This window comes from Gossypium raimondii, chromosome 5, assembly GCF_025698545.1.
Source record: "Gossypium raimondii isolate GPD5lz chromosome 5, ASM2569854v1, whole genome shotgun sequence".
NCBI classification, from domain to species: domain Eukaryota; kingdom Viridiplantae; phylum Streptophyta; class Magnoliopsida; order Malvales; family Malvaceae; genus Gossypium; species Gossypium raimondii.
The window spans coordinates 25598878-25620347 of record NC_068569.1 but is presented as its reverse complement, the minus strand read 5'-3'; the positions used below and the strand labels follow the sequence as shown (position 1 = coordinate 25620347).

General features: G+C 34.0%; 2 protein-coding genes, 1 long non-coding RNA gene and 2 other non-coding genes across 5 annotated transcripts; 3 read left to right on the top strand and 2 right to left on the bottom strand.

Moving 5' to 3' along the window:
• Positions 1 to 431: 431 nt before the first annotated feature.
• Positions 432 to 1235, bottom strand: LOC128041183 (uncharacterized). The gene is made up of 3 exons (XR_008195845.1): positions 1127 to 1235; positions 912 to 963; positions 432 to 829 (listed from the first exon to the last, which is right to left on the bottom strand). It is a non-coding gene; the product is annotated as an uncharacterized LOC128041183 (long non-coding RNA).
• A 1949-nt stretch (positions 1236 to 3184) lies between these two features.
• LOC105770417 (40S ribosomal protein S26-3) lies at positions 3185 to 5368 on the top strand. The gene is made up of 5 exons (XM_012591613.2): positions 3185 to 3333; positions 3439 to 3531; positions 3640 to 3724; positions 3814 to 3947; positions 5057 to 5368. Exons 1-5 carry the CDS (start codon positions 3331 to 3333, stop codon positions 5126 to 5128), a joined length of 387 nt encoding a protein of 128 aa, XP_012447067.1. The 5' UTR covers positions 3185 to 3330; the 3' UTR covers positions 5129 to 5368.
• LOC128041494 (small nucleolar RNA snoR99) lies at positions 4189 to 4273 on the top strand. The gene has a single exon (XR_008196513.1). It is a non-coding gene; the product is annotated as a small nucleolar RNA snoR99 (small nucleolar RNA).
• LOC128041493 (small nucleolar RNA snoR99) lies at positions 4441 to 4543 on the top strand. The gene has a single exon (XR_008196512.1). It is a non-coding gene; the product is annotated as a small nucleolar RNA snoR99 (small nucleolar RNA).
• Positions 5369 to 5388: 20 nt separating the features above from the next.
• Positions 5389 to 8373, bottom strand: LOC105770416 (tRNA (guanine(26)-N(2))-dimethyltransferase). The gene is made up of 6 exons (XM_012591612.2): positions 7640 to 8373; positions 6942 to 7142; positions 6759 to 6861; positions 6350 to 6550; positions 6197 to 6259; positions 5389 to 5958 (listed from the first exon to the last, which is right to left on the bottom strand). The coding sequence occupies exons 1-6, from the start codon at positions 8254 to 8256 to the stop codon at positions 5854 to 5856; spliced, it is 1290 nt and encodes a 429-aa protein (XP_012447066.1). The 5' UTR covers positions 8257 to 8373; the 3' UTR covers positions 5389 to 5853.
• Between the last annotated feature and the right edge of the window lie 13097 nt (positions 8374 to 21470).

Genomic DNA, 21470 nt, shown 5'->3' with positions numbered 1-21470 from the left:
TAGAATCTTGTGGCAAAAAGGCCAAAGGAAGAAAGGGATTCATTGGTGTCAATGGAAAGCTTTGTGCAGCTCTAAAGAGGAGGGAGGCATGGGTTTTAGAGATATGGCTCAATTCAATTTATCCTTACTAGCTAAACAAGGATGGAAAATTATCAATAATCAGAATGCTCTTGTTACGCAAGTTTTTAAAGTGAAACACTTTCCAAATGATCATTTTTTAAATCCCGTCTTGGAAATTCTTGTCCTTATGTGTGGAAAAGTATTTGGGCAGCAAAGGCTTTACTGGCAAAAGGTTTATGCTGGAGGGTTGGTACGGGCACTACTATTTCAGTTAATGATGATGCTTGGATCCTAGATGCAGTAAATTTTAGATTATCAACAATGATTACTTCAATGTGTGATCTTAAAGTTAAGGAGTTAATTGATAGTAATAAAAGGCTTTGGAAGAGGGAGCTGATTAACAATACCTTCACAGAAGAAGAGGCTGCAAGAATTCTTCGAATCCCTCTGGCACGTACTCCTCATGAGGATTTCCTTATTTGGGGAGGAGAATCATCGGGTGAATTCACGGTCCGAAGTGCCTATAAACTATTACAGAATTCGGATGAAAATCCTAGAGCTTATGCTTTACAAACCAACTACAGGAAATTCTACAAAAAACTTTGGAGCCTGAATTTACCAACAAAGATAAAGATTACAATATGGAGACTATCATGGAACTTTTTGCCTACAAAAGTGAATTTACAACACAGGAAATTATCAGCAAACACAAACTGCCCCAGATGTGGTGAAAGAGCTGAAACAATGGACCACCTATTTCGAGAATGCCCTGTTACAACAGAAGTATGGAGAGCATTATCATTTCAGAATATTATTATGGACCAGAGCACGGACTTCGTACAGTGGCTAACCTGGGTGTTAGAATAGCTCAACCCTTGGCAAAGTTGTTTATTCTGCTGCGCACTTTGGGCCATATGAGGAGACCGAAATAAAAGAATACACGAAGGAAAAGTCAGTAATGGAAAAGAAATTACAAATTTCACCAACAACTACATTACTGAATTAACTAGTCTTGGAAAAAGTAAATCAACAACAGTTATAGAAAACAAGAGATGGAGGCACCCACATCGCGATTTCATAAAGATAAACTTCGACGGAGTATACAAAGAAAGCCAGAAATACTCAGCCTCAGGTATTGTGGCCAGAGATGATGAAGGTAGAGTTCTGTTATCTTATTCAAAGATCCACAACGGCATCACTCTGCATTTGCTGCGAAAGCAGTAGCTTGCCGGGCAACAGTTCATATAGGAGCAGATAAGAGATGGCAGTCTGTTATCTTTGAAGGAGATTCTCTTACAGAAATTAAAAAATGCAATACAAAAGGGCAAGATCATCACTGATAGGGGCATATATTCACGATATTCAATAGAAATTAAGTGAGTTTAAGAACATCAGCTTCCAACACACACCAAGGCACGCAAATAATTTAGCACATATTCTTGCAACAGAAACCCTAAGAAGAAAAGTGGAGGTATACCTGGAAATGGAGGTCCCTGAGTACGCCGAAGAACAAAGAAGAAATGATAGGCTATGTGAACCAGACTAGAAAGCGTCAGGAGAGGAAGAACGGAAGGAAGAAAATTTCAAAACAAAAAGAAAATGGAACGGTTCGAAAGGAAAAGTTTGGAAGAAGGAAATCGTCAAATTGAAAATGAAATGATGGGAAGAAGAGAGGGCAGATTTCTACAATTTCTGATTGGGCAAGGAATCGGTGCAATAAATGCTGATTCTAGAAGTTACTTTTAAATTATTTAGATTTTATTTTACCTTTGGCCATCTGCTTTGGGCCGTTTTCTTAGAATTATAAGTGTTCAGTTTTTGTAATTTTGTTTTATTAATAAAAGCCCAATCTGATGTTATTAAAAAAAACTTAGATTATTCGAGATCAAATAATTTATTTTTTATCTTGTTAATAATTGAGAAAATAATTAATAATTAATTTTTATTTATTGCAATATAAAAAATAATATTAAATTTTAATAATAACAAAATCTCATGACAGAAGATTTTACCATGCTTATGCAATATGCTAATTTGTGATCCTATAGCCTTAATAGACCCATTTTACAATGGATAGAACTTCAAATTAGGAAAGAGAATTTGACAGTTAGAGTGCTTAGGAGAGGAGAGAAGGAACTTAGGGTTGGATTTTAGTGTAAAAATTAAAAGGGAGGAGAGTATTTGTAAGATGTGTATGCACAATCATTCAAATTTAATTTAAAGGAAACTCGACACTCACGAATGTTAAAATCTATTGTATTAAATTCAAGTAATTGGACTTATGAGCAATCAATCTCAAATCAATATATTTGACCTGATCTTTACACATATCAAAATTAAAATTTATATTTTTATTAAAAAGTGTATTTTAATAAATAATCTTAAAACAACAATATTTATATAAAAAATTGATTGAACCATGAAAAGAAAAGAAAAATAACATAAATAACTCAAAAATTTGAGGTACTATACAATTTTTAAAGAGTAAATTACAAGTTTAGCAGCTTATATATGGTTCAAATTACGATTTGATCAATAAATTTTAAAAATTATTATTTAATTTCTAGCGTTATCAATTTATTATGTTATAGTCACTAAGCTATTACCTGCCATTAACGGTGTAACAAGAAGTTCATGTGGCCTTTAACAATGTTTTTTTTTTCACCTTCCCTTCTGAACTTTTTTTTTCTTTCTATTTTGTTCTCACTTCATTTTTCACTCTTTTTCGATTACCAAATATTGTCATTATTTCCTATGGAAGTTGATAAAGATAATAATAAAAAATGTGTTGGTATTGATCATATTTCGTGATGAAAATAATACCAATATCTTGCAATGGAAGAAAAGTGTAGGAAAATTTTTGAAGAAAGAGACCATGGAAAGGATAAGGAGAAGAAGGAGAGAGAGAGGTCTCACTTGAAAAGGGTGGAAAAAAATTAAGAAAATACTATTAAGGATCACGTTAGCTCACCGTTATACTGTTAATGTCTCAGTGGCCATAACATAACAAATTAATAACATTAGTGATCTCATAATAACTTTTTTTAGAATTTAGTGACCAAAATGTAATTCAAACCATATAATAGTGACTAAACTTGTAATTTTTCCCTTTTTTTGTATAAGTAAAAAATTAGGGCTTCACAAGACAAACTCGCCGTGATATAAAAACATCATTTTCCCCCCAAACTTGCCCTTTTTTTACAAGCCAAAACCCTAGTTGTTAGCGAGCAGAAGCAAAGAGCCTCCAAAAAACACTTCAACCCTCTAGCCATGGTCTGTTCTTCATTTCATCTTTATTGTTTGCTTCTGGGCCTTTATCAAAATTTAATATTTTTTCACTAATTTGATCACTCTGATTGGATCTTTATTGCTTTGTAGACATTCAAGCGTAGGAATGGTGGCCGAAACAAACATGGCCGTGGCCATGTCAAGTTCATCCGCTGCTCTAACTGCGGTAAATGTTGCCCTAAGGTACTTCACATATGGTTTTCTTACCTGGGTCTTTGGGTTTTTATTATGATTCATTTCACACATATATTGTTTTCTTATTCTTTTCCCTTTTGTTTCGAATGGGTAAAGGATAAGTCAATCAAGAGGTTTCTTGTGAGGAACATCGTGGAGCAAGCTGCTGTCAGGGATGTCCAGGAAGCCTGCGTCTATGACAGTAATTCCTCATTTAATGCCTCTTATAAAACCAAAATTTCTGATTTTATTGTTTATTTTTGGATTCATCATTTGGTTGATGTTATGTAGCGTACACTCTGCCCAAGCTGTATGTGAAGATGCAATACTGTGTTTCATGTGCGATCCATTCCCACGTTGTGAGGGTCCGATCCCGCACTGACAGGAGGAAACGTGACCCGCCTCAGCGCTTCATTAGACGCAGGGTACATCTTATAATCCCTGATATCATGCTTTTCACTGTCAATGATCTATTTTGTTATGTGAATGGAATGTGGTTCCTCTCACCTTGCTTGGGTTGGTTATCATTAGTGTAAGGTTGTTAATGGAATTTGAGCTAATAAACTCCTTATAGATTTTGTAACCTATGAATTATATAGAATGAGAAAAGGGTCTTTTGGAAAATCTTCAGGGGCTGCTAGTCTGCCTTTTGAGCAGAAGTTTCCATGGCTTTAGGGATGAATTAGTCCCTAATACCTAATAGCCATCTGCCTTATTTGGTTGCTTATGATCATTTTGGGATGGAAAATGCCTCTGAATCTAAAATAACTGATATATGGAAGTCATCCACGGGACTGGTAGAACTTTGACTTTGCTGATTTTTGTCATCAACTATCATTAGAATGATTCTATCTGCTATGTTTATAAAGATACTATTCTTTAGGGACTCATGTCTGCCCCTTTTGCAGAACTCTCTAAGTGCTTAAGGGATGAAGAAGTCCCTTAAATTCAATATCCATCTAAATCACTTTGTCAGTGGCCTTTTTTGGTGGCATATTGATCATTACAGGATGGAAAATTCCTTAGAATTAAGATAATTTATGTGGACTGGAGCTCATAGAGACCAAAGGGATTGTAGAATTTAGCTACACCTGAAACTTAGAGATCCCTACTTTTTCTGATTGTGATCCATCCTTTGCATATTTCAAGGGAGTGGTCTGGCACCTTTTGCTGAAATTTTATTTGCTTTTGGGATTGACTGTTCCCTCATGTTAAAAATCCATCCAAATCACTTTATCAGTTGCCATTTTGGTGGCACGCTGATCATCATAAGATAGTTTCCAATAGATTATGCATGGCGGGTTACACAGGTAGCTATAGTTGTTGGGATTTTAGCAGTCATTTGGGTGTAGCATACTTAATTCGCTGTGGAATATTTTTTCAATAATAAAGAATAATGTATTTGCTAAGAAAAATTTAATTGCACTACACAATGTATAGTTGATGGTCTCAGGGTTGTTGAAATGTATGTCCAATTTCTTTTTCCTCTTCTTTCAGAAGCTTTCGTTAATTGTCTGATTTCAAATCTTTTCAGGATGATATGCCAAAGCCTGGTCAGCCTGGTCAGGCTCCTCGTCCTGGTGTAGCGGCTCCTGCTCGTGCATAAGGCTTTTGAAGTTTAAGATGAATTTGTATTTCGTTTTTTGCTTTGAGATATGGTTGCTTGGATTTTGAGAACTTGGATCATGTAGGGAGTTTTTTTTATTGTTTTAAAGTTCGATACTTTGTTAAATCTGGAAAGTATTGAGTGGTTGAGAATACTTGTTGGAACTTGGAACTTCATAATTTCTGTTTAGTTGCATATGATTATCCAAAATGAACCTCGCTCTTGAATGGGGGTTTTCAAGTAAGGCCGTGCAAGTAAAATGGTATTATATAATTTTATTTCAAAATGTAGTGTAGGAATCAAAGGGCATCAGACTGGAATTCTTTAACGCTTTATAAAGGCTTTCATTCTGACATAGAACGCGCAAAAGTTGGTCAGATGTGATATATTCTTGATCCAAACAATTTAAGGTTAGCTTGAATCTTTAGATTCAACAGATCCCGGTGTGATTGGTTGCCAACTCAAACTCGAGTACCCCCAACTCTGCATTACTTGTACATACTCGAATCCCATCTCTAACCAAGCGAGTGGCAAAATCTGTTCCAAGACTCAAACAAGCTAGAACAACTCTATCCATCTGACTACAAATGTCTGGTTGTTCAGAGCTGAGTTGCAATGTGCTTTTCTTCGTCAAATGAGTATAACAGCTGGTAGGGCAACAGGGAGTAGCTTCTGTTCCCTAGCTGTTACAAGCTTAAGATTAATGCCTTCAAAGCTTGTAATTCTTAGCACCCGTGTATTTTCTTGGCAATCCTGATGCATCCTGCCATTGGACAATCTGTCTTGATCGCATTGTGGGCAATGTGTGATCTACTTGCTGCATACCCCTCCTGCAACATAAACACAGTCACTTCATTGCTGGTTTTGAGCCATGACACAAACTAACCCTATCTTTATCCTGATTTCTTTCTTGTTTTTATTCTTTTTTTCTGCTAAACCCTCCTTGTCTTAAAGCAAGTCATTCTAGGTCCCATGATATTCTTATGTCTACAAGAGCAAAACACATCCTTTTCTACGTAATTGCAGTTCGAATGCTTGTGAACAGAGAAGAACATAGAAGTAGAATACCTTGTGAAGGCTGCTCATGATAGTACTTATGGAAGGAGTATTTGTTTGTGCACGACTAGCCACCTGATAAAGTTGAAGCGAAAATCATTACCTAACATCAGGCAATTCAAGTATAAGAGCAAATGCTTTTGGGGGAAAAACCATGGGAGGGACCTCATCCAGTTTGATATATCCAAATGGTAATCTGGGGTCACTTTCTTCCAACATCCGTTTCAGCAGCTTTTCTAGACCAGTCCCTGCATCTTTGCCCACCCACCCCCACTGCTCAGCCAAATTTAACATTTCCATGATATAAGCACCACTATGAAGAGGTCCTGTCCACAAAGGGCCTGATACAACAAGTGATGCAGCATCCTGTAAAAATTGACAGCAAATTTAGCATAAGCCTGTATCCCCTCCAGTTGAAAAAGCAGAAACAATGCTTAACGTAGGTACAGAATAAGCAGTTTTTGACATTGCAGAGTGCAAGGGAAGCTTTCATGACTTGGAATAAAAACAGAAAAAATAAAGGAAAGCACAAAACCAAAGTTAAATGCACACACATCATGAAACGAAATTATACTTTTGTTGAGTTATTGCAAGGACATCTGATTTGACCAAGTTCATCCCATGAAACTGCTTGAGAATTTCCACAGCGGTTGCAGTAGCAGATGAAACCATAATCCCTATCATTAATATGAAAACATCAAATAAGTACTAAAAGACGGCTAAAAAGGTACAGATTTTATATATATATATATATCACCTCTTCTCAGGTAGCTTCCCTCGATTCATTCGGAGCAAGACTCTGAAAACAGGTCCATGGTAAGAGTAGTATGAAAAAAGTGGGGTAACACGATAGCCTAGAACAGAAGCCTCCCTCACAGCACCACCTATAAGGATTCGCAAACCAAGCTCGTTTGCATACGGCATTGGACGAACATATGCTCCAAATGCTGATAATGAACTAATATATACACCCATAAACAGAAATAATTAACTCATCAGAGACAATTAAAACAGAAAGTATCCAATGTCATGGTTACCGATGATTCCTAATCCGATTCATTAGGGAGCACATAAGGGCTTGAAAGACTATTATACATCACTATTTAAGCAGCTATCGAAACTCATATTTGCAAAATCAGTGAGAACAGGGCACTGAATCGAAAAATAATTCATTAAAAAGAACCATTAGCATGAGTCCACAGACAACTCTTAATATGCTAGGACATCAGCAGTTGCAAAAACCCATTGGAGCAAACCATGAAATGAAACTATTCAATTTGGTTCTGCTATAGCAATAGCAGAAATAAAACCAATCAAGACAAGACGAGAGACAGTAGCAACCGAAATGCCATGACAGACCAAAACTTTAATTATTAGTTATATTGTTTGAAATTGAAAAGTGGCAACCAAAATTGCAAGAGAAAAAACAATGGAGGTTAAAAAAAGAAAACTCACTGAAAAGGGCGGTGACCGCCTGATGAATACCCATCAGTAGAAGTAACATAAACCAATCCATCAAGTTTCAAACTGCTAAACGCAGCCCTTAAAAAGAAAGACGAATCACTCCCAAACGAATCTAAGTCAATATAATCAAAATAATCCCTTTGCAAATAACAATCCGTTAAAATCCGATTAGCTTCGCAATGCGTCACTACCCATCTCTTTTTTTCCCCTTCCAACCTCTCGACTTGTGCTAAATTATCCAAAATAACCCTCCTGTGGCTCTCGTTTGCGTCGTTGGCTAACACGAAATCGGCTTTGGATTCGACGAGGTAGCGAAGTGACCGGATTCCGCAGCCGCACATTGCATCGAGGACTCTTAATTGGCCTTTGGATTGCTTGTAGAGTGCAGCTGAAAGGACCCCGAGGTCTCGGCCGGTGGCGCTTTCGTGGCGGAAAAAGGTGTCGCCGGTGTCGAAAAGGATACCCCTTTCGGTAATTTGATTGGGTTGACAGCAAGTTGTGGAGTTAACGCATAAGGATGGAGAAGAGATTGAGGGTTTTTTGGGGATTAGAAAGGACCTGAGATTGAAGGGGGAAGGGGATAGGGTTTTAGGATTGAGAGAGAGCATGGCGGGAAAATGTTGGGCAGGAATGATTCTTTTAATTAAATCCCTACATTACATGGGATAAGTGCCACTGCCACGCCGGCTTCCATCAACATTGCTAGACGTTGCAGACCATATCAATATCATCATCAATTACTTACTTCCCTGCCTTCCAATAGGATTTTTAATAAAATATATTTAATTTATTAATTTTGAAAATTAATTGAGAGCATAAAATAACATTTTAAAAGTAACGAAAAAATATATATTAAGTAATTAGATAAGATAATTTGAATCACAAGTTCAACTACAAGCAATCATTACATTACTTTTGACATAATATCTAAAATCAAATAATAATTAAATTTATTAATTTAAAATAGTAAGTGATACTAAGTATTAAAGAAAATATTATGAATAATAAAATAATTTATCTCATAACATATCTATAATTAAAATATACATATTGATAAAATATTTACCAAGTAAATTCCAATGAGATAAAAAGAGTGCATAATATTAATATTACTGTATTATTAAAAGCGTAACATATTTTTACTCTCTTCGTAATAACATCACTTAATATCCGGATTCTAATTTTATATACTAATCTCATTAGAACGAATTTTTGAACATCTATATCATTATTCTTCTAGAAATTATGCATGAAGAAAAACTTGGGAAAAATAACTTTCGTTCAACTTCTTTTAATATCTCATTCTTTCAGCTAAGCCATAAAATTATCTTCATGTCACATATTTCGTGCAATATTATATCAAGTTGTATGAAACACTCCAAAATTTTAACATTATAATTCTCAGAAATTATTTATTATTTTTATTGAATATGGCTAGGGTGGAAAAAAATAAAACCAATATCAACCGGTGCCGACCGGGTTTGATTCATTAGGGTCGGATTTTTTTGGAAAATCAAGTTTGAAGCAGGTCGAATTGGGTTTGAGGTAAATCTGTTCCACCTCAAGATATTTATAAAAAATGCTCTTGATATATATTGTAGGTGTTCCGTAAATAGAGCTTTGGGCCTTTTTTAGATGATTTAGACACAAATGGAGAATTAGGTAGTCAAACTCTCCAATTATAGTATTTGGTGAATAAAGGTCTGTAAGAACTTATTAAGTTAAAACCTCCAAAACAAAAAATGCTGGGTTGGACAGCTTTTCTCAACAGCTGATTGGGAATGAGATATGTTGAATGACATCTGATCATGCTTGCTCAAAAATTACTCTCTTTCACCTCCAAAGTCCAAAGTAAATCTCAAAAAAACAAAAACAAAATCCATCGTAAATCTACAAAAATCAACATTGTCACGAGAAATTTTCAATCGAGCCCATTCATCCTTATAGAAGTTATATTGAGAGGGCATTTGGCATTTTAAAGGCGCAGTGGAAGGTTTTAGCGAAAATGCCAATATATTTGTCTCAATATCAAAATAGGATAACTTGTGCTACATTTGCATTACATAACTACATCAAATTAAGTAAAGTTCTTGACCCAACATTTACGGTCATAGATGCAAATTCGAATTTTATTCCTCAAGAAGCATTTTCGGATACCGAATACATTTCCGCTCAAGAAGTTGAGCATATGAGTACTAATGAAATGACAAAAGTTCATAATAACATCACTACCAGTTTGATGGCAGCTAAACGACAACGTTGTGTTTCTTAAATATTTGTTTTTATTTGTTTGGATATGTATCTATTTCTTGAATATTTATGTATGCTTAATTTATTTTCAATTTACTTGTGTAAAATGATTTTTATGCAACTTTATATTAATTGAAACATGCTACTCGACAAATTTATTCAAAGTGTGACATAATTATTACTAATTTACATACTAAGAACATGACATAATTATCACTAAGAATATAGTTTACAATTATATGGATACACTATTAATATTTATCAATTTCCACAAGGTTAATATTTGCAAAAAGGACCTTAAGAAATTTGTTTATTTAAATTTTAAAATATTCACTAATTAATTTCCATAAAGGATGTTTCAATTCTTTGGTAATAGTGTTTTATTTCAATAATTTCACACAATAAAGACTAAAGTATTATAAACAAATAAATAATTAACAACAAAATTTGTCATGCTATTATTTGTCATTTTACACATATCAGCTTTCAGCTATCAGCTAAGTTTTACCAAACACTTTTAAATAAACTGTTAATAGAATCAGTTGGTCAAACCAATCATTGCAATTGGCTATCAGCCAATTGCCAAATAGGGCCCTTGTTTTGCTTTCAGTAAATAAATATATTAAGTTTTAAGTCTAAAAAAACAATTAACATCATTTGTTTCAAAATAAAACAATTAAATTAAATTTGAGTTGATCGAGTCAAAGTTGGAGTCAAAGTCGGATCTCCTATTAAATTTTAGGTTCAGGGAGAATTGGTCAAGCTTCAAGGCGGGGACAGGGTGAGAAAAATCCGCGTTGCTTCATCCAATTGCATCCTTAAATATGGCATCGTAAATGAACTATTTTTAAAATGGTCTATGGATTATTTTGTAGAAGTTCGCAAAGTAACATGTCCAATGTGGAGATTTAGAATTTAATTAGTGGAAACCAAAAGGGTTAAGTGAATAAATGACCAAGGCCCTTACAAGCAAATAGACCAAAACTTAAATTAAGTGGACAATCATGTTCTTAGCTATGAATTTCCACTAACTATTCCAGGATTAATTCTTGGATGATTGAGAGAGTGAATATTCTAGAGGAGCTAAATCGTTTAAAGGATGGAATTAAGGTGACAATTTTGCATGGGAAGTTGTGGTGGATCATGTATTAGCAAGAATTAAGTGTGAAGAATCTATGTTTGGAAAATTTTGGTTTAAAAATGATTTTTTAGTATAATAGAAAAATAAAATTTTGAAAATCGAATCGATTTGTGATATTTATAGTAAAAATTTTTTTTTGAAATATACTTATGCTTTGAGCAAGACGGATCCTTGTCTATTCAATAACTATTATGTCATTTATCAAGTTCAATTGGGGAGATACCTTGTACTAGGTATCGGAGTAGTAACTCTCAAAATATAGAAACATAGGTATAATTGTCTAGACTAGCAATACATCAGATAATATCCAAGTGGAATAAATCCTAAATCCATCTACGGATTTGTTCACTTGTAAAATTCATAATATGACTTACCTTAATCCTAAGTAAGTGACTGACTATACATGCGTTACGCATATGCTTTATGTACAAATGCTTGAGTTCAATTGGCAATAAAGATAAAAGTTGGTACGTTGGGTATATGACTTCTACATTGCATGACTTTGCTTACAGTAGTGGAATTCATAGCCTAATAAATGGTAAATGGTATCCTCTTATAAGCATTACATGATAGATAGAAGAGTAACGTGATCACATGTTATCTGTCTAGAATGAATGATTTAATTACTATTAGTTAGCAATTGAGTTTTTCATGAAGGAAGATATAGTGGTTATCATATGAGGATAACACACATATGACAAAATTATTAGACGGACGCTTAATAAGTTACTTTCATAATGGTATATAATGAAGAGAGTTCAGTCATGATACTTCAAGTGGATTGACTTCGTGATTAAATAATATTGTAATTAATAGACGAAGAGTCGGAACTCATTCGCTCCCCTAGCTTTCGTCTATCAGTATTAGTGTCGGTGTCGGCCCAACAGAGTGCTTTCGCTGTTGGTGTTCTTTTTGATCTCTACGCATTTCACTGCTCCATTGGAAATTCCCTCTACCCCTATCGTACTCCAACTTGGTAGTTTCCACCGCCTGTCCAGAGTTGAGCCCTAGGATTTGATGGCAGACTTAAAAAGCCACCTACAGACACTTTACGCCCAATCATTCCAGATAATACTTAATTACAAATTATTGAACCTTAATTATATATGTCCAATCGGTCTCTCCTACTAGCTCAATACGAATCTTGACAATTTGCATTTGAACCAATACAGTGAATAAATGAAAATGAAGAATTTGAGAAATAGATCGCATGCATCACTATTTTCAGTGAATGTGTTTTCTTGCTATGAACAAGAGTTTAGGTTACATTATTTTCTTCAAATTATTATTTGATTCATTAAATAATTGAAGTTCGAAATGTGAATTAATTTAATTAATCATTGCAGTTTTAATGAACAAGACAATTAAATTTATCTACCCGTAAATTTTGGTACAATAAATTTGTAATGACTTTAATGCAATTAGAATAAAGTTTGAGAAAATAATTTGATTAAATGAATGAATTAAATTTATTTTAATTAATTAATTAATCTATTGGAATAGAAAATAAGTTAGTTGGTTGATTAAATTATATATGTTGATTTAAAAGCCAAATAGATAATATAATTGTACCAATACATGAAAGGCCCACTAAGGTCTACTTGGCATTAGGGTGGGCGGTATACATAATTTCCCAAAGGGTGTTCTGCCGCCCACTTTACATAGTACAAAATTTTTTGAAGTTATTTTTCTCGGGGTCGTCACCAATTATATATACTGATAAAAATGATATTATGTTTTTTTTTGTTGCTAAATTTTCAAAATACATATGGTTACACACTTTAAAGATAAAAGATGAAGTCCAACATATTTTAAAACACTTCATCTGTTGCTTGAGTGTAAGTTCCAAACATAAATTCTTTCTCTTCATATAGATTTTGGAAAAGAATATTAAAGCTTATAAATTATTTGCAAACACATAAAATTGAGCATCTTGTGTCACCATCCTATACCCTTCCAAGAGTAGCTCTAATACCATAAAAAGAATGAATAAATATATGAAATGAATACTTAAGTTTATTCATTCAAGATGAGGTATTTACAAAGAAAGATACCTCGTCCATATACATAAAAATCTCAACAAACAACCAATGAAGAGATATCCTAGCTAATTTAAATTACAAAGAAACTAAAATAATTAAAATAAATGAAATTTAAATAAAACACAACTAGAGTAAGTTCAAAGTAACACATATCTATCTAAGATATCTGCATCTTACATTACTTACAAACGACAAATTGTAAGTTGATAACTCATATATGATTAGTTTTGTAGATGTATCTACTAGAATTATATCAAAACATCCACTTGGTGGATAAATGAACCCATATTCATTTAAAAAATGCAATAAATTTAATATTTTTTGTGTTTGTGTGAAAAAGACTAACTACATTAAAGAACCCTAATCCTACTTAACCTAATACTTCTCCTAATAATTGTCTTGACTCTCCATTGGAACTTTTAGACAATACCCACGTTTGGATATCAATGTATTGTCTTGCCCAACTTACTAATATATTAATGGTTTCTGTTATTATGCCCATGCTAAGCCTTGAAAAAGAATAAGTTCATATTCTTCCATAGTGGCCATGTTATCAGGTCAAAGAGAGTAGCCCAATGGGCCTTTGCTCTTGTCAGCCACCCCTTATTATTTAATATCAATTTTAGCTAACTAATAAGGTTCTAATAATCTATATTCTTTAAGGACACTCAGCACATTAGAATTCTTTAAAGTCAAGAACATACTAGTTATTTATAGATATTCATGTAAATACTCAAATCTTTTCACAACATTATTGATTAAGATGGTTTAACTAATCATGCCAAACAATTAAAATATTTGGAGTAGTAAACTTTTAGTTTACTCTCGCATGTAACTCCACAATATTAATAAACGCGTAGAAGTTCCAATAGAGTAGAGGAAAAGGTAGGTGAATTTTTCAATACAAATTTCTTACCCAATATAATAATGTAATAAATAGGTATCAATTTTTACTCGTTCAAAATCTCAATATGATATTAACTTTTAAAAGTTAAGAATATTTTTGAGGCTAACAAAAATATAATGCATTAACTATCACAAATTTTATTATATCGAATATTGATATATTAGTTCATTTGTTACTTTCAACTAATTTTGTACTTCTAAATATTTTACCAATATTACCTTGTTTCATTATGAAACAAGAAAATACTTTCTATCCATAAAATATGTTGCAATGTTGGAGATAGGGCTAAGTAAGAAAAATGACAATTAACTCGAATTGAGGTGTTTGAATAATTTATGGAATGTAAATTTAAAAATCGTAATTACTCGAAATTGAATCAATTTTATTTTTATTTAATATATAATTATTTTTTATTTTTCTATGATATAAAAATAAATATTTTATGTTTAAAATAGTGAAACGAATGAAAAGTTCTTGAATATTTATTTTTTAAATATTTATCGAAACCAATTTTTGAAAACAAAAATAAGTTATCGACTTTAAAAACAAAAAGCTGAGTCGCCACCGATCTTTTATTAAGGTGTGATCGGCTCACCTTAAAACGATTCGGTCTCTGAAATTTAAGAAAACGGGTTCGGAGTCGATTCACATACGAGGAAGGGTTAGCACCTCATAACGCCCAAAATCGGTACCAAATTGATTATTTGATGTCTTAATGTCGAGAGTCAAAAGGTTTTTTAAAATCAAATGTTGAAATCGAAAAGGATAATCAATTATTCAAGTCATCTGAAGAAATTGAGACCCAATACGTTAGGGTACAATTTCTCAAAATCCTCGAACTTTGAATATCACTTTTGCTTTATAAGTAAATCTTCATTTCGAGGAAGCAATTATGCCATGCCCAATACGTTAGAACATAACAAACTAAGTTCCCAAAAATGATTTTTACTTATATATTTTAAATAACGAATATTCTCGGTTATTTGGAATTAACAAAGAAAATCGGAACCCAATACGTTAGGGCTCAATTTTCCTCGAAAATCTCTAACTTTGAATATCGTTTTTATTTTTGAAAACCTTTGAATCATAAAAATGATTTTAACGTTTTGACAAAATCAAAATGTATTTGAAAAATGTGTTAAAATGTAACAAATATCTTAATTTAAATTATGTGTGTATATGTATTTACAAAGTATATATATATATATATATATAAATGATAAGTAAATTTTGAAAATATGTATGGATATAAAATATAAAAAATGCATATGTATTATAAAATGTTAGTGCATATATATATGAATACAAAAGTCATGAAAATAAAACAATAAGAAAATATTTATAAAATACATGCATGCATTTACGAAAAAAAAGAAAAAAATATAAATATATATTTGTAAATTATATAAATATAAATATATATATATATATGTATATGTATGTATAAGAAAAACGTGGAAAATATATTTATAATAATTTGAATAATGTAAAATACACATATATAACAAAGGATATATAAATATATATATATATATATATATATATATAGATTATAAAATATGAAAGATGTATAAGTACTATAAACTATAAACGTATATACATATATATAAAGCTATGAAAATAAAATAATAATAAAATATGTATATAATATATGTATATAGTTAAAAACGCTTAAAATATACATATATATATTTAACATATATATGCGCATGTATATATAAGAATAATATAATAATAATTATAATAATAAACAATAAAAACAACATAATAAAAATAAGCTAATAAAAATAAATAAATAAATTTAAGGACTAAATTAAAATGTCAAATGAAGTTGAAAGCGAATTTTGAAAATAAAAACAAGAAAAGGAGTAAACTAAAACAGGTGCAATAGATAAGGGACCAAAAGAGAAATTTTCCAACCCGCCCTAAAACACTACACACTATTGGATTAAATTAAAACATTAATAGTATTTCATGGGAAATTTTCAAAATAAGAAAAAGTAATTTTTAAAACCATAAAATATAAAGGGGCCTAAACTATAAATAACCCATCAACTTAAAACACGCGGATCTGATTGGGTTTTGGGTCGGGTCACACGGGTCACTAATACGGCACCGTTTTGGGCTGTATAAAAACCAAATTTTAAACCCTAAAATCATTTTCTCCTCCATTTCGAGATGCGCTTGCAATGCTCCCCCGCCCTTCCAAAGACCTTCTCCGCTCCGATGGCGTCAAGCAAAGGAGTTCTCCAACAACATCGCGTCAAGAAGTTCTCTCTACTCCCTTTCTTTATTATCTTTTTTTAAATGAAAGAAAAGCAAAAATAAAGTAAAAACAGTAAAGATAACAAAAGGAAAAGACCCAAATGTACCACCTTCAAAAACGTTCTTTTTTCCTCCGGTATTTTCTTTCTCGCTTTTTAGTACAAAATTTGCTAACCCCTATTACATAAATCAATTGGCTTTTATAGCCAAATATCTTTACAAATTGCTATATTTTTGGTTTTTCTCTTGCTTGTGCTTCGTGGTTCTTTTTGTTGTGTACGGGCATTGTGTGGCGTGGAAGGAGAACGTCTGACGGTTATTGCGACGTGTGTGGGGTGTGGTGCTGATTTTCTTGCTAGTTGCTAGGGTTTCTTTTCGCCTCTATTTTGTATTTTGGACTAGCAGAATAGGGTTAGCAATTTGGGCTTGTAACATTTGTAATTGGGCCACGTAAATTAAGATTTTAAATGGATCGGGCACCTTTGTTTATTTAGGCCCGGGCTAAAATTGGGTATTACAGCTGCCCTCTTTGCTCGTTGTCGTATAATGGGAACGGAGCAAAGACTTTAAAATGGCCAATTTTTCCCGGTCATGCTGGACCTTAGCGCTCTTCTTCTTCAAGTAGCCTCAGTCTAACCTTCTGCGTCTTCAGAGGTATAGGAATCGGTGCTTTAATCCACTCCACTGCAACATCAAGGAGATAGGACTTGTACCCTGTAACTTCTCAAAAGAACAAAATTTGCTATCTTTAGTCTACTCCATTGCAACTTCAGGGAGATATTACTTGTAGCTTCAATTTATTCCACTGAAAGTTGACGCGACCTGTTCCTTTGCAATTCATAGAGATAAGATCTGTGGTGTTAATCCGCTCCACTGTAACTTTAGGGAAATAGGATTATTTTCTTCAATTTATCCAATTACAATGTCGAGGAAACAAGATCCGCCGTCATCAGTCTACTCCACTACTGCTTAGGGAGATAAGATCTGCTATTCTTCGATCGATTCCACTGTTGACCAGGGAGATAGAATTACGGCTTCAATGTACTCCACTGTAACCACAGGGAGGTAAAATCTGCCATCTTCGATCAGCTCCACTAATGCCTAGGGAGATAAGATCTGAAATATTCAATCTATTCCACTGCCAACCAGGGAGATAGAATTATAGCTTCAATGTACTCCACCGTAACCACAGGGAGGTAAAATCTGCCATCTTCGATCTGCTTCACTGTCTATGCAGGAAGGCAATATCTGAAATCTTCAATCTATTCCACTGCTGCCCAGGGAGATAGAATTACTGGCTTCAATGTACTCCACTATAACCACGAGGAGGTAAAATCCACCATCCTTGATCTACTCAACTGCCCAAGGAGACAAGGCTGGTCTCTTCGATCTACTTCTCTGTCAGTACAGGAAGGCAAGATCTGCTATTTTTAACCTACTCCACTACTGCCCAGGGAGACAAGGCTGGTATCTTCGATATGCTTCTCTGTCAGTACAGGAAGGCAAGATCTTCCATATTCAGTCTCCTCCGCTGCAAACCCAGGGAGGCAAGGCTGGTGTCTTCGATCTGCTTCGTTGTCAGTACAAGAAGGCAAGATCTGCTATATTCAGTCTGCTCCGCTGCAACCCAGGGAGGCAAGGCTAGTGTCTTTGATCTGCTTCGCTGTCAGTACAGGAAGGCAAGATCTGCTATATTCAATCTGCTCCGCTGCAAACCTAGGGAGGCAAGGCTGGTGTCTTTGATCTGCTTCGCTGTCAGTACAGGAAGGCAAGATCTGCTATATTCAGTCTGCTCCGCTACAAACCCAGGGAGGCAAGGCTGGTGGTTTCGCCGATCAGTTCTCTGAAGAACATGACCTGTATAATGAACCTAATTATGCCTAAGGATTAGGATGTCATGATCAGAATGAATCAATTGCTCCTAACTAGACGTGTATGAATGACATTTGAATGAATGTGGAATATTATTTTTTCCGAGAATGATCCCGCTTAGGTCGTCATTACTCAAAGTTTATTAAGATTCTACCACTGACGCGCCACAACGTCTTCTTGCTTGGTTAGCCTCTCCAAAGAAACACTTGATCAGATTGCCCCCACTGTAAACTTCAAAGTTCAAACTACTGGGATGCAACATTGGTACCATCTTTCTCCCACTGTAACCCAAGGGTAGAAATAATCTGGCCTCTCAATCTTCTCTTATCGCAAATGTGAAGCACTTTGGTCCTTTATACCATTCTCAAGGTGTCATACCAAATGCCTGTGCACAAATGAAGAATTTCTTTCCCCGAGAAAACCTCTTCTTATTGCAAGGTAATCATTGCTTGCTTGTTCATTGACGCTTTGTCACCAACACGACATCTTGTCACTTTGTTCAATCAATGTTTTTGACAACAAAATCAAAAAGAAAGTCCTAATTTAGACTTTTCCTTCTCAGATTTCCAACCTTTAAACCTGGTGCGTTCTAAACAACAGTCCTGTTTCAAGCTCCTATATTGTTTAGAAACTTCTAGAGTAATATGCAAAACTTCCCTTGTGAAAGTTTTATTAGTCCATTAATCATTATTCCAATGCAACATGCTTGCAAAAAGCTCATAACAATGGATAAGAATAAAATTAGCTTTGAGCATAGCTCGAAATGAATATATTATCAAAAATAGTAAAGAAAGATAACAAAGAAATTGATTGGGAATGCGTATCTTGGAAAAGAATGAAGTATTCCAAGAATAACAAATTCAAAATAAATAGTATGGAGACGAGGTGCCCCAGATGTCGCAGCTTGAACTTCTCTGTACAAACTTCTTGAAGACCATTTTGAGTTTGACATGTGTTTAGGAGATCTACATTACTCTGTCGATGCCCCAAGATGTCGCGTGCCCTTTCCTGCTGACTAAGGCATATCAAGATCACAGCATGTCCCATTCTAATCAACATTTGAGCTGCTCTGATTACCTCATGCCCATTTTGACCAATATTTGAGCCGCCCTTTTCGAGTTTTCAACTCAAATCCCCTTTGGTCTAAGGCGCCCTTTGCGGGTTTTCACCTTAGCCTCTCCACTTTTACTTTTTCCATTTTTCATTTTTTATTTTTCACATCTTTTTTTTCTTTTTTTTTTGTGACTAAAAGTGCCCTTTGCAGGTTTTTACCTTGATCCTCTCCTTCTTTAAGCGAAGTATTTCTTGACTGAATCTGAGTTTACAGGATTAGACAAGTTTTGTACTATCCATCTCACCCAATATCAGTGCTCCCGGAACAGATCTTCTTTACAACATAAGGACTTTCCCAATTTGGCACTCATTTTTCTCTAACATCCTTTTGTAGAGGAAAGATCTTTTTCAATACCAGGTCTCCTTCGTGGAATTCTCTAGGAATAACCTTTTTGTTGTAATCTCGCATTATCTATTTTTGGTACATCTGACCGTGACGAATAACTTTTAGCCAATTTCCTTCAATTAAGTTCAACTGATCTTATCAAGATTGGATCTTCATCCTACTTCAGCTCAGCCAATACCCGAAGAGAAAGAATTTTAACTTCAATGGAAAAACCGTGATAAGCTAAAGAGAAAGACATTGCCTCGGTAGAGGTTTTTTTGTTTCTTTTTGTTTTTTTGTTCTTTTGTTCTTTTTTGTTCTCTTTTTTGTTTTTTCTCTTTTTTTGTTTTTTTTGTTTTTTTTTTGTTTTTTGTTTTTGTCTTTGTTTTTTTTTAATTGAATCTGCACTCATAGGATTAGGCAAGTCCAGGTCATCCTTTTCGATCAGAATCAATATTATTCCAGATAAGGTCTTCCCCATAAGATCTTTCACTTTCATTTTGTATGTGAAAGATCTTCTTTGGTATCAGGTTTCTCTCATAGAGCCTTTTGGGGCGAAACTATGACGAGAAAATTTTAGATTTTCCTCTTCAATTAGGATGAAATCCAACAAAAATACGGAAAAATGACAACTTAACTTCAACGGAATAAGTCAGAGAAGAAGGTATTGCCCCGGTAAAGAATTCTAACTGCATCGTTCATGATGTGAATCTTGAACATACTGCGAATTTTTAACGTGCTATTGCTCAGATTACAATATCAGTGCTTAACCTGGGCATATCCTGGTATAACCATACGAAGACATCTTTGAACTCTTGAAGTAACTTAACAAGGTCTTGCTTCGTTTCTCCGGTTATGCATGTTCTCTTAAAGTCACAATCTCTATTGTCTTTTCAAGAGGTAAAATTTGTTCTCTTCTTGCTCTACCATCCTCAACAAGTCTGGAAATAGGCTACGATCTATGTCATCTTCAAAGTCATGAGATCTCTCTAACACATGTCACGCTCAAAAAGGAGATTCTAAATTTGTAGCAATATCACTCATGACATTGATATATGGGGGCCCATAATAAATACCAAAGAATATACAAAAGAATGTATAAATTTATGAAGAACTATTTGTACAATATAATTATGAATGAATGAATAATGTGGAAGAAAATCCAAAAGAATGAAAGAATTTAGAATTATTCGAAAAGAATGAAAAAATATTGGCTCAAAAATGAATGTAAAGATGTATTCATAGAATAATGACGTTCAAACATGAGCCTATTTCACAATGGGATTCTCATTGCCTCTAGGCTAAAAGCAACAAGTGTGTTTTGAACATTACTCTAAGTAAGTTCTAAATACCACAGAGATTTCTTTTGCAGTCCAATTAATTAAAACACTCCCAAATTTACAAAGGTGAATATCTAACAAGGTCTCTTCTTTAGTTGTGTCTCCATGTATGGCATTGATGTGAACGTTTCCTACCACTTCTTCATGCATCACATTTACCCCATTATCAAATGTGATTAAGTAGCGGATTTTCTGCACTAGATGAATCGTCAAATTTGACAACGCCCATACTGATAAGCCTTTTAACCACTTTTTTAAAGGCAATGCAATTTTCTATAGAATGCCCTGTAATTAATGCATGATAATCGCATTATGCACTTGCATCGTACCATTTAGGGTACGGAGGCTGTGGGGGCTTTGAGTAGAAAGGGGAAACAACGTGCGCATCGAATAAGCTTTGATACAGCTCCTTATACGACATTGGAATTGGCGTGAACTGGAGTTTCTCAGTACCTTGCTTCACACCTGATTCTTGTCTTGATGAACCCTGCTGATTAGCAACCACCTTTCTTGGCTAATTCACCGTAATCGATTTGCTGTACGTATTCACGATGTTCACCTCATCTT